Source organism: Bufo bufo, chromosome 4, assembly GCF_905171765.1.
Source record: "Bufo bufo chromosome 4, aBufBuf1.1, whole genome shotgun sequence".
In the NCBI taxonomy this organism is placed as follows: Eukaryota; Metazoa; Chordata; class Amphibia; order Anura; family Bufonidae; genus Bufo; species Bufo bufo.
In genome coordinates, this window is record NC_053392.1 from 363,121,298 (window position 1) to 363,133,734 (window position 12,437).

At 42.4% G+C, this 12,437-nt stretch overlaps 1 protein-coding gene across 3 annotated transcripts in view; it reads left to right on the forward strand.

Annotated features, from left to right (window-relative positions):
- Positions 1-12,437, forward strand: part of NCOA7 (nuclear receptor coactivator 7) — a 234,944-nt gene that overhangs the window by 125,854 nt on the left and 96,653 nt on the right. The window contains exon 1 of one of the 3 annotated variants that reach the window (XM_040429100.1): positions 8,261-8,581. The exons of the other annotated variants lie outside the window; for them this stretch is intronic. Within the exon in view, the coding sequence (XP_040285034.1) occupies positions 8,347-8,581 (235 nt within the window). The 5' untranslated portion in view covers positions 8,261-8,346. Of the gene's footprint in view, positions 1-8,260; positions 8,582-12,437 lie in introns of those variants that run through there. 3 annotated transcript variants of the gene reach the window in all.

Sequence of the window (12,437 nt, forward strand, 5' to 3'; positions counted from 1 at the left end):
ATTAAGGATGCTATCTTTTAAAGCAAATATTAAAACTGTCTATAAAAGATAAGAGAAGGTCACAAAAAGATGCAATCTGTTAAAGCAAATACCACAACTGGCTATAAAAGACCAGCGAAGTTCACTTACCACTCAGAAGTTCCTTCAGCAGAGTGCAAAGATGATGCCGGACCATATTCCTTTTGGATTTCAGGCTTTAATTCTGGTTTCACGATGGAGAAGACGTCTTCAAGCCAGGCGACGTAAAACGCGTCGCTATTGGGTGCATCCAATAACCTCTGCAAGAGTAAGAAGGGGAGTTTTTGAAACTCTATTTCCTGAATTGAGGGATTATCCAGAAAAATTCTTTACCTATTTACGGATGACGGTAGAAAGTTTCGATGATCTTCTACAACGTGTGTCACCTCACATTCGAAGGCAAGACACCACTTTCCGTCGCTGTGTTTCCCCAGCAGAACGCCTATTGTTGACGATAAGGTAAAGTTTATACTTTATTACATATTATACCAATATTTGGTCTAAATTTTCAAAAGCTGCTGTTTGGTAGTGTGAAGCCATACATTTTTTAATCCAAATTTACTTTTTCTGGGATCACTGTACTTTCTGGGATCACTGTACAAAGTGTTTTGGGCCCAATTGATCCTCATCTATTTTTTTTGTAATTATACATCTTGTTTTGGAAAAGTTTGAATCAATATACTCGTCATTGAAGATTTATGAACTGTGATGAATATTGTTCGCCATGGAGAACAAACATTTATTGTTGAATTTTTTTTAAAATTACATTGGCCACAAAAAAAATCTTGACCAAACTAATATATGTAGGGGTGCAATAAAATTGGGTCCAATTGATATACCTTGTATATTATCTTGTTTATTAATAATTTTTATACACTTATTTTTTTCTTTTATATTTTAGGTTTTTGGCAAGTGGAGAAAGTTTCAGCTCACTCCATTTTCAATTTCGCCTTGGGATATCAACTGTTTCAATAATTGTAAAGGAGACATGCCGTGTTTTGTGGGAACAACTGCATGATGAATTCATCCCACATCCAACTCGACAGCATTGGAAAGAAATATCTGAAAGATTTTGGGATGTTTGTCAGTTTCCCAACTGCATAGGGGCTGTAGACGGTAAACATATTCGTATTATCAAGCCTCACGGAACCGGATCCGAGTTTTTCAATTATAAGAAATATTTTTCTATAATACTGATGGCCATCGCAGATGCTCAATATCGTTTTGTTGCAGTGGACGTAGGGGCCTATGGACGCGCAAACGATTCAATGGTGTTTAAAAATTCAAATATGGGCCGTAGTATATATAATGGACAATTCGATTTTCCTCTCCCTCAACCACTGCCAGGTACTGATGGCCCACCCATGCCATTTGTATTGGTTGGTGATGAGGCATTTCAAATGTGTGGAAATCTAATTAAACCATATTCCAGCCGCGGATTAGATTTAAAAAAACGCACATACAACTACCGCTTGACCAGGGCTCGAAGAATGGTAGAATGCACTTTTGGAATTTTGGTCGCAAAATGGAGGATTTTCACTAAACCAATTCACCTGAAGGTTGAATCAGTAGACGAGGTTGTCAAGTGTGCTGTGGTGTTACATAACTACCTCCTTCATAAAGAACCACTCAATTTGGAACAGGTGCCCGAGGACAGCGAGATCGCGAGCATTCAAAGTTGTCGACATCGGTCAACTGTAGCGGTTGCACGGATGAGAGACTCGTTTGCAGATTATTTTTGTACTGAAGCTGGAAGGGTGGACTGGCAGGACCAATTTTTATAAACTATTTGAGATTATTTTTAAAATAACCGTTAATTTATGTTTGTTGTCCCGTTGGTTGATGGTTAGAGTGTGTTGTATTTGATTTCAATAGCATTTTGGGTTAAATAAATATTTTTTATACGTAATTGTGATTTTATTTTAATATATTGATGTGCTCACGCTGGAGTAGCGACACATACTTGTGTCGCTCCAATCAGTCCTGTTAGGAGACTGTCTGCCCACGCTGGAGGAGCGACAATCTGTTTTGACGCTACGCCAGTGCTGGGAGATTTTAATTGTCTGGCCTATAAGACACCTAGCTTTACAATCTACCAACGCTGGAGGAGCGACAATCTGTTATGTCGCTCAACAAGTGCTGGGAGATAATGTCTGGCCTATAAGACACCTAGCTTTCTTACCAATCTACAAACGCTGGAGGAGCGACAATCTGTTGTGTCGCTCCGCCAGTGCTGGGAGATTATGTCTGGCCTATAAGACACCTAGCTTTACAATCTACCAACGCTGGAGGAGCGACAATCTGTTATGTCGCTCAACAAGTGCTGGGAGATAATGTCTGGCCTATAAGACACCTAGCTTTCTTACCAATCTACAAACGCTGGAGGAGCGACAATCTGTTGTGTCGCTCCGCCAGTGCTGGGAGATTATGTCTGGCCTATAAGACACCTAGCTTTACAATCTACCAACGCTGGAGGAGCGACAATCTGTTATGTCGCTCAACAAGTGCTGGGAGATAATGTCTGGCCTATAAGACACCTAGCTTTCAATCTACCAACGCTGGTGGAGCGACAATCTGTTGTGTCGCTACACCAGTGCTGGGAGATTTTAATTGTCAAAAAATTTAAAATATCTATCTTAATTTAAAAAAATAAAAAAACAGTTCTTGGATTTTTTAAACCAAAAAATAACATTTATTATAAATAACAATAAAATAAATAAAACACAAAGTTACAAATTGAGGAAATGGTGGGGGGTGGAGGAAAGTGATTGGTTTGGGTCCACTCTCTCCTGTTGTTCTTCTGCCACTGTGGACAACATAGTGCGTGTTGATGCAAGTGGCACAGAGGGAGTGTGAAGACTGGGATTGGGCAGGAGAAGGAGTTTCCCGAGCAAGAGTAGAGGGAGTGGTGAAAGAGGAAGGAGCATAGTAAGAAGGAGGAGAAGAAAAGCTTTGAGAAAAGAGCTCGGGGGTTTGGGATGGGGGTGGGTTGTGGGGAGGGGGAGGGGGATGGTGGGAATGCTGAGCCTGGTGGGGCTGTAAAGTTGGATAGGTGTGGGATGGGGGATAGGTGAAGGATGGGGGATAGGAGTAGGGTGGGGGAATGATTGTGGGGCGGTGTGCCAGTTGCCACAAAACGCTGTCCATCTGTCTTCTGGCCTCATACTGCTGGTCGGGTGATAAGCGTTCCAGCGCAGATAACAACGACACAAGATAGTGATGCATCGGACTCATTTGTGTCGTCAACACCGCCCCCTCCTGAAGACGACGCAAATGAGCCTCCATAGATGCAACCCTATTTGTGATCCCCGCCAAGGACTCATACATGAGCCTTGTGAGGTCTTCGTAGTTAGCCTGGCGGCTCCTACCTGACCTCTGGCGACGCATGAGGGCCTCAAAAAGTGGTGCCATGGTTGCCATCGTTACGTCGCCAGAGGGCACAAGTAGGGGAACATGGTGTTCCTGACAAGCAGTAGGAGCAGGGCGAGAGGGACCCGCGGCGGCTTGCTCTTCAGGGACCGCCTCCTGAGGAACTTCGGGCGCAAGAGTGCTGCTTGATGTTCTGTGAAGCAAAGAAAAAAAAAAATTTAGAATTTTTAATGGATGGGAGAAACAGTCGGATAGAGGTTTAGCAAAGAGACTTCTGAAACGACATAGGAGGTTACATTCCAAAAAATAGAGAAACATACTGTACATAAATAGAGGCCATGAATTAAATGATTTTTCAAGGAAGTGTCTATGTACAGTATAGCCTTTTTTTTGGAAAATAACTTCTAATGAAAAAATCGGAAGCACACATTGCTACTCTCTACTACACTAAATACAATGTGGATGTCGAAGACAAAGTGCCTAATGACAGTCTGTCTGGGCCATACACCTAGTTTGATATTTTTTTTTTTTTACAGACACCAAATACCTTACCTTCGCATCTCAAGGGTCCTTCGTAGGAACCCCAAGGCGGCAGAATAGCGGTATACGTGTCTTGAGGCTCCTCCTGACCCACTCGGGCGCCGAAGTTCCTCATTAAAGGCCTTCTTGTAGCGGTCCCTGATTGAGCGCCACCGAACCATGATCGTGTCTCCTAGAAATAAATAAATCAAATTAGGATGTATAAAATAAGTGATTTAATCAAAGTTGGTTTACAATTGTACTTTAAACAGCCACAATAAGAAAAAAAAATTTTTTTTTAAAAATTAAGTGGCGCTTATAATAAAATTATACTGTAAACCACTTTTGATAAAAAAAATTTTTAACATGTATGTCTGCTATCTACAAATATATTTATACTTACGGCATTGGCCCTGTTGCCTTTCTCGGAGGTCATCCCAGTTGGGGACAATGGCCGCACAGATCTCGTTCCAGAGGAGCCGTGTAAGATGATGGTCTGCATGGCGGCGGTCGGTGTGGTCCCACAACGGTGTACGTTCCTCCACCATATGGATGAGGAGGTCATTGTCAATATAAAATCTTTCAACGTCCTCCTCATGCCTTCTGGTGGAGGTTTGGGATCCCTAAAAGAAGAAAAAAAAATAGAATAAATTTTTTGGGGAATATTTGAAAAAAAAAAATAGAAAAATTAAAATAATTTACAATACTCACACGACCACGACCGCCACGTGCTCCACGGCGTCCTCTGGAAGATCTTTGATGACCTCTCTCACTGGCAACAGGACGAGATGGCTAAAAAAAAATAATAATAAATAAATAAATAAATAAATATATATATATATATATATATATATATATATACTCTCAACAAATGACGAGGCACAAAATTCCATCTTTTGTTGCCAGGGTGACGAGCCCAAAACTTTTTGCCCAGCAACGTATCGGCCAACTCAATGAGGCCTTTGTCAAGCTTGACAAAGGCCTCATTGAGTAGGCCGAAACATTGCTGCAAAAAAATTTTTGGGGTCATCAACCTGTCACCAAAAGCGGAAAGTGCTGCCTCGTCATTTGTTGAGTACGTATCGTGGGGGAGAAGCCTACCTCTGTGAGGAATTTCAGCCAGTGCACGTGGTCTGATTGTGCTGCTGCGGTATTTGTGATTTTATATATATATATATATATATATATATATATATATATATATATTTAAAAAAAATACAGGCATAAAAATTTTTGAAAAATATAAACCAAAAATTAACAAACCGTTTCTCCTCCACCCCCAACTTCCTCCTCCCCTCTTCCTCTGGTTCTGGCTTGAGCAGGAGAACTCTCCTCCATAGAGTCTGACTGATAAACAAAGAAAAAAATAATTAATTTAATAATAAAAGAAATATACAGTTTGGAATGCTAAGGAACTTTACATACCACATCCTGGAGGTGTCGTGATCGTGGAGGAGAGCTCCCGGCCTCGCTCGCAGAAGATGTGCCTTTAAAAAAAAAAAAAAAAAAGGTGAATATTTGAACTTTAATAAACAGACATACCGACGAAAAAAATACTTACTGGTCAGATTTTTTTTCTGCCTGGGTGGCTGGCTGGCTGGCTGGCAGGCTGCTAGCTGGCTGGCTATCTGGCTGGCTGGCTGGCTAGATAGCTGTCTGGCTGGATGGCTGGCTTGTTGGGTAGTTGGCTGTTTTTTTTTTTTGATCAGTCAAAAAAAAAAAATTGACAGGTTGTCATATTGTCGAACGTAAAAATACTACTCCTATTATATTACCTGCAACCCCTATGCTACAGTACACATTGGGGTATGCAGTTAATATAAGTACACAGTGGATGCTAGGAGTAGCAGTAGACAGGACTACTACTCCTAACATGCACTGGGTAGTTATATTACCTGCAACCCCTATGCCACAGTACATAGGGGTATGCAGTTAATATAAGTACACAGTGGATGCTAGGAGTAGCAGTAGACAGGACTACTACTCCTAACATGCACTGGGTAGTTATATTATTACCTGCAACCCCTATGCCACAGTATATAGGGGTATGCAGTTAATATAAGTACACAGTGGATGCTAGGAGTAGCAGTAGACAGGACTACTACTCCTAACATGCACTGGGTAGTTATATTACCTGCAACCCCTATGCCACAGTACATAGGGGTATGCAGTTAATATAAGTACACAGTGGATGCTAGGAGTAGCAGTAGACAGGACTACTACTCCTAACATGCACTGGGTAGTTATATTACCTGCAACCCCTATGCTACAGTACATAGGGGTATGCAGTTAATATAAGTACACAGTGGATGCTAGGAGTAGCAGTAGACAGGACTACTACTCCTAACATGCACTGGGTAGTTATATTACTTGCAATCCCTATGCTACAGTACATAGGGGTATGCAGTTAATATAAGTACACAGTGGATGCTAGGAGTAGCAGCAGACAGGACTACTACTCCTAACATGCACTTGGTAGTTATATTACCTGCAACCCCTATGCTACAGTACACATTGGGGTATGCAGTTAATATAAGTACACAGTGGATGCTAGGAGTAGCAGTAGACAGGACTACTACTCCTAACATGCACTGGGTAGTTATATTACCTGCAACCCCTATGCCACAGTACATAGGGGTATGCAGTTAATATAAGTACACAGTGGATGCTAGGAGTAGCAGTAGACAGGACTACTACTCCTAACATGCACTGGGTAGTTATATTACCTGCAACCCCTATGCTACAGTACATAGGGGTATGCAGTTAATATAAGTACACAGTGGATGCTAGGAGTAGCAGTAGACAGGACTACTACTCCTAACATGCACTGGGTAGTTATATTACCTGCAACCCCTATGCCACAGTACACATTGGGGTATGCAGTTAATATAAGTACACAGTGGATGCTAGGAGTAGCAGTAGACAGGACAACTACTCCTAACATGCACTGGGTACTGACAGCTCCTATGTACTTATAGCTCCTATGAATAAGTACATAGGAGCTGTTTATATGAGTTATTTCAGTCATAATACAACATATACTCACCTTCTATGGCTTGCACCCGACTCCCTCGCAGGCTGGATCCAGACAGGATGGCGCGAAACTTGCTCCTCCTCTATCCGACGCAGGCGCAGACAGGATATCCGGATCAGTCGATGCGTCATTCTCCGGAAGATTTAAAGTCGGATCCGTCCTTAATACAAATCAATGGGACTTAAGGACGGATCCGGCGTTACGGCTAATGATACGGCTTTTGAGACGGAGAAGAAAATTATGCATGCTATGGTTTTTCATTTCGACGGAAACGTCGAAAAGACTGAGGCGGAGCCATCCTGATGCATCCTGAAGGACGGACTCTCCATTCAGAATGCATGGGGATAAAACTGATCAGTTCTTTTCCGGATTTGAGCCCCTAGGACGGAACTCAACGCCGGAAAAGAAAAACGCAAGTGTGAAAGTACCCTTAATATTGTTCATAGTCTTGGTGTAAAACATGAGAATAAAAATCCAACAATGACAAATTCAAAAAATACATGTTCTTATTAACATTTAATTCCGCTTTTAACTCTTTTAGGACTACATTACACCTGTGTTGTTTTGATTGTCAGCCATACTAGACGGATAGATAACATATAAATATAATAATATAAAGAGACAGATATTTTAAAATCGTTCCAGTACCATACATCTGGAGATCATAACAAAAATAATGGGGGGAATTTATCAAAACGGGCTTAGTTGCCCGTAGCAACCAATCAGATTCCACATTTCAGTTTCCAAAGGAGCTCTAAAAAAATAAAAGCTGGAATCTGATTGGTTGCTATGGGCAACTAAGCCCGTTTTCCTTTACATCAGTTTTGATAAATCTCCCCCTGTTTTTGCAACAAAGTTAAAGTGACCCACGTCATTAAAGGGTTAAGCACGTTTTTGTAATAAAAAGTTAAGAACTTGATGAATTCATGAATTCCAAAGAACACCTGAGGTATGACAGGGAATGCCCAGATCAACCAACCATATTCCGCCTCTCATTTTCCACATAAGGGTTACAAGATAAAAGAAGCAGCGTGATTGGTTGTTAAAGGCTTGCGCTTCCCACGTTTTATTACACACTTTTATAAAATGTGAGGAGACATGACACCGGCGTGTCCACCCATACATATACTGTAACAGTATTAGTGACCGATAAGTAGGGTTTTTGTGTCTATTCAATAAAGTTTTATGCTATACAAAAAAAAAAAGTAATTACCAAGGTGGTCAGCTCGGTCCCTGCAGACATGGCTATTGGTGTGTGGGGGTTGGGAGACAGACCGGCAGGACCCGAGGCTAACACCTCCCCTGCTGTGAATAATCCCATCGTCCAGAGCTGAGCGCTCTCCATGGAGGAAGGAGCACACCAGCCTGCATAGAAGGGGCCACCATGTTCGCCGTGGAGTGCATGCATGACACGGACTATTGTACCCTGTGCCAGGGAGGAGAGCTGCCCTGTGAGCTGGCCACTGCATGTGAGGAGCAGCAAGCATCCGAGGCGAGTGAGCTCCCTGCAGCCACGGACATCCATGTCCTGCTCTCCACCCGACACAAGTGGACCCCCGAGGACCCCCCTCTATGCCCCCTTATCCAATAAGTCCTACTGCTGGTCTATTGACTGCAGCCAGCTCCCCTACTGGGCTCTTGGTAGGTGTGCTGGGAGTTGTAGTGCATCTTGGCTGCATGTATTGGGGGAGAGTTATCAAAACTGGCTTAGCTGCCCATAGCAACTAATTAGATTCCACCTTTCAATTTCCAAAGGAGCTCTGAATAATGAAAGGCAGAATCCGATTGGTTGCTATGGGCAGCTAAGCCAGTTTTAATAACTTTCTGCCATTTCTTATAAATGGGGGCGATTATTACCTGAGTGATCTCCAGGAATTCTGTGCAAGGTACTAGTGGTGCGACACCAAGGTCACATTGTGAATGTAGCTTTCAGTAGCCCTAGAATTCAGAGGGGTGTTCCTATCTTGGATAGGAGCCGTATGCACAGTATATGGCATAAATGGCTTAAAGGAGGTATTCCGGTTATAACAAGTTATTCCCGCTATACCCTCTGCACTCCGGCGCTTTCATAGAAATGAATGTGTGTTTCTGACCAGGATCTCAGAAGATTGGTGGGGGTCCCAGCTGTAAGATCCCTCCGATCTGATAGTTATCCTCTATCCCGTGGATAGGCGATAACTTGTTATAACAGGAATAGCCCTTTTAGATGGAAATACCTTGTCCTGTGGTGGATAACTTCTGAAAATCCGGACTTGCACTTTAATCATAGTCGCGTGAAATTGTAGAAATAATCGCTGGGGTGGGGCGGATTTATCAAAACTGGTGTAAAGGAACACTTTAGCAGCCAATCAGATTCCACCTTTCATTTTCCAAAGGAGCTCTGAAAAATTAAAAGGTGGAATCTGATCGGTCAGATTCCTTTATACCATATTTGATAAATCTTCCCCATTACGTGTAAATGTTCATTGTGATCCAATAAAGTATCAGATACATTACAGTTTTCATTTATTATTATTATTATTTATTATTAGGGATGAGCGAATCGACTTCGGATGAGACATCGAAGTCGATTCGGATAAAACTTTGTTCCAATGCTGTACGGAGCAGGAGCACTGTACAGTATTAGAATGTATTGGCTCCGATGAGCTGAAGTTATTGCTTCGCGAAGTCTCGCGGGACTTCGGATAATAACTTTATAAATTTGTACTGTAAAAAAAACATTTCCCGAACTCAGATTCGGTTCCAAGTGGTACCTTCAGGAGACTGACTTGGCCATTCAAGAATATTCCACTTCTTTGCTTTAATAAACTCCTGGGTTGCTTTGGCTCTATGTTTTGGGTCATTGTCCATCTGTATTATAAAACGCCGACCAATCAGTTTGGCTGGATTTGAACACACAGTATGTCTCTGAAAACCCCAGAATTCATCCAGCTGCTTCTGTCCTGTGTCACATCATCAATAAACACTAGGGGCCCAGTGCCACTGGCAGCCATGCATGCCCAAGCTATCACACTGCCTCCCCCGTGTTTTACAGATGATGTGTTATGCTTTGGATCATGAGCTGTACCATGCCTTTGCCATACTTTTTTCTTTCCATCATTCTGGTAGAGGTTGATCTTGGTTTCATCTGTCCAAAGAATGTTCTTCCAAAAGTGTGCTGTTTTTTTAAGATGTTTTTTAGTCCAATCTAGCCTTCTTATTCTTGAGGCCTATGAGTGGCTTGCACCGTGCAGTAAACCCTCTGTATTTACGTACTTTCATGCAGTCTTCTCTTTATGGTAGATTTGGATATTGATACGCCTATATCCTGGAGAGTGTTGTTCACTTGGTTTCTCTTCACCATGGTAATTATTCTGCGATCATCCCCCACTGTTGTCTTCCGTGGGCGTCCAGGTCTTTTTGCATTGTTGAGGTCACCAGTGCTTTCTTGCTTTCTCAGGATGTACCAAACTGTGGACTTTGCCACTCCTAATAGTGTAGCAATTTCCCGGATGGGTTTTTTCTGTTTTCCCAGATGAAGGATGGCTTGTTTCACCTGCATGGAGAGCTCCTTTGACCGTATGTTTACTTCTCAGCAAAATATTCAAAATGCAAGCACCACACCTCAAATCAACTCCAGGCCTTTTATGTGCTTAAAGGGAGTCTGTCATCAAAGTTTCACCTTTTTAACCCTTCCCATAGCTTTCTAGCAGCCTTACAGTTAATAAAAACGTTACCTTTATGAGCAATCCTGGACTTATAAAACCGGCAAAAAACAACTTAGTAGCATATGCAAATGAGGACTCGCAAGTGTCCAGGGGCGGCGTTACCCTCGTAGGTGCCCAGCTAGCTCAGCCTTATTGTCGCTTCCCCCCCGCCCATTCTTTCCCTCTGAAATTCCCAAACAAGACAGCTCACGACCTTTTCAATGTCTGCACGGGAAAGGAGCAATCCCCATAAAATGCATAAGAAATAATCCCAGCAGACGTACTTGCTCTTCAGAATGTGCTATATTAACGGTTCACAGAACGCGTCGCGGCATGTCAGCCTTCCTCAACTGCATGTAGTTGAGGAAGGCTGACATGCCGCAACGCGTTCTGTGAACCGTTAATAAAGCACATTCTGAAGAGCAAGTACGTCTGCTGGGATTATTTCTTATGCATTCTTTCCCTCTGACCGCCAATCTACTTACTTCTTGTTTCACCGAGATCTCGCGCCTGCCCACTCAGTCCGTCGGCCGGCACATGCGCACTGCGATGCCCATTCCTTGCACGGCATCACAGTAATAAATGCGCCGTCTTCGCGCCGTTAGCCGGCGCATGCACATTAATTACTGTGGCGCCGTACAAGGAATGGGCATCGCAGTGCGCATGCGCTGGCCGACGGACTGAGTGCGCAGGCGCGGGATCTCGGCGAAACAAGAAGTAAGTAGATGGGCGGTCAGAGGGAAAGAATGGGCGGGGGGAAGCGACAATAAGGCTGAGCTAGCTGGGCACCTACGAGGGTAACGCTGCCCCTGGGCAATTGCGAGTCCTCATTTGCATATGCTACTAAGTTGTTTTTTGACGGTTTTATAAGTTCAGGATTGCTCATAAAGGTAAAGTTTTTATTAACTGTAAGGCTGCTAGAAAGCTATGGGAAGGGTTAAAAAGGTCAAACTTTGATGACAGACTCCCTTTAATTGAGAATGAAATAATGAAGGAATTGCCCACACCTGCCCATGAAACAGTCAATTGTCCAGTTACTTTTGGTCCCTTTTAAAAGGAGGGTGCCACATGTAAAGGAGCTGAAACTCCTAAACCCTTCATCCAATTTGAATGTGGATACCATCAAATGAAAGCTAAAAGTCTGGACTTTATGCCCATGTCCGTTATATAATTATAACTTAAATATGTTTTAGTAAACAGGTAATAAAAACAACATTTGTGTCGGTGTCCAAATATATATGGAGATAACTGTAATTGTAACAAAATATCGCAAATATATAAATCAGGGCAATATCCCAGAATCATTTTTAATTCCAACTTTCTTAGTATATGTTCTTGTGTAAGACTGGGACTACAGGACACTTTTATTATATGCGGAAATGTGCTATGTCCATAGTGAGCCTTTCTTATAGAGTGTTCAGACTGGACAATGTGTCCTGCTGCGAGCACAAATACACTCACCCTTTTCTCTGGGAATTAATAAAATAAAATTACTGAAAATCCTTAAATATTACTTTATTGTAAATGTATTCCCAAATATCTTTCATTAGTTATAATGGCTCATTTTGTCTGGGGAGCAGTCATTAGGAGAAACAAAATGGCCGCCATCCTATTAGTCCACACAAAACCTGTCCTAATCACACAGAAGGACAAGTTACTTCACAACACTGAGCTAAAGAGCTGCCTCATCCACCTCTCTGCTCTACTTGTCAGGGATTACGGTCCTGAATATAGCTGATAAGATCTTCAGCTGAATCTCTGTAGGAATGGAGTTCATGAGGAGACATGAAGTACAGAAAGGATGGACAGGA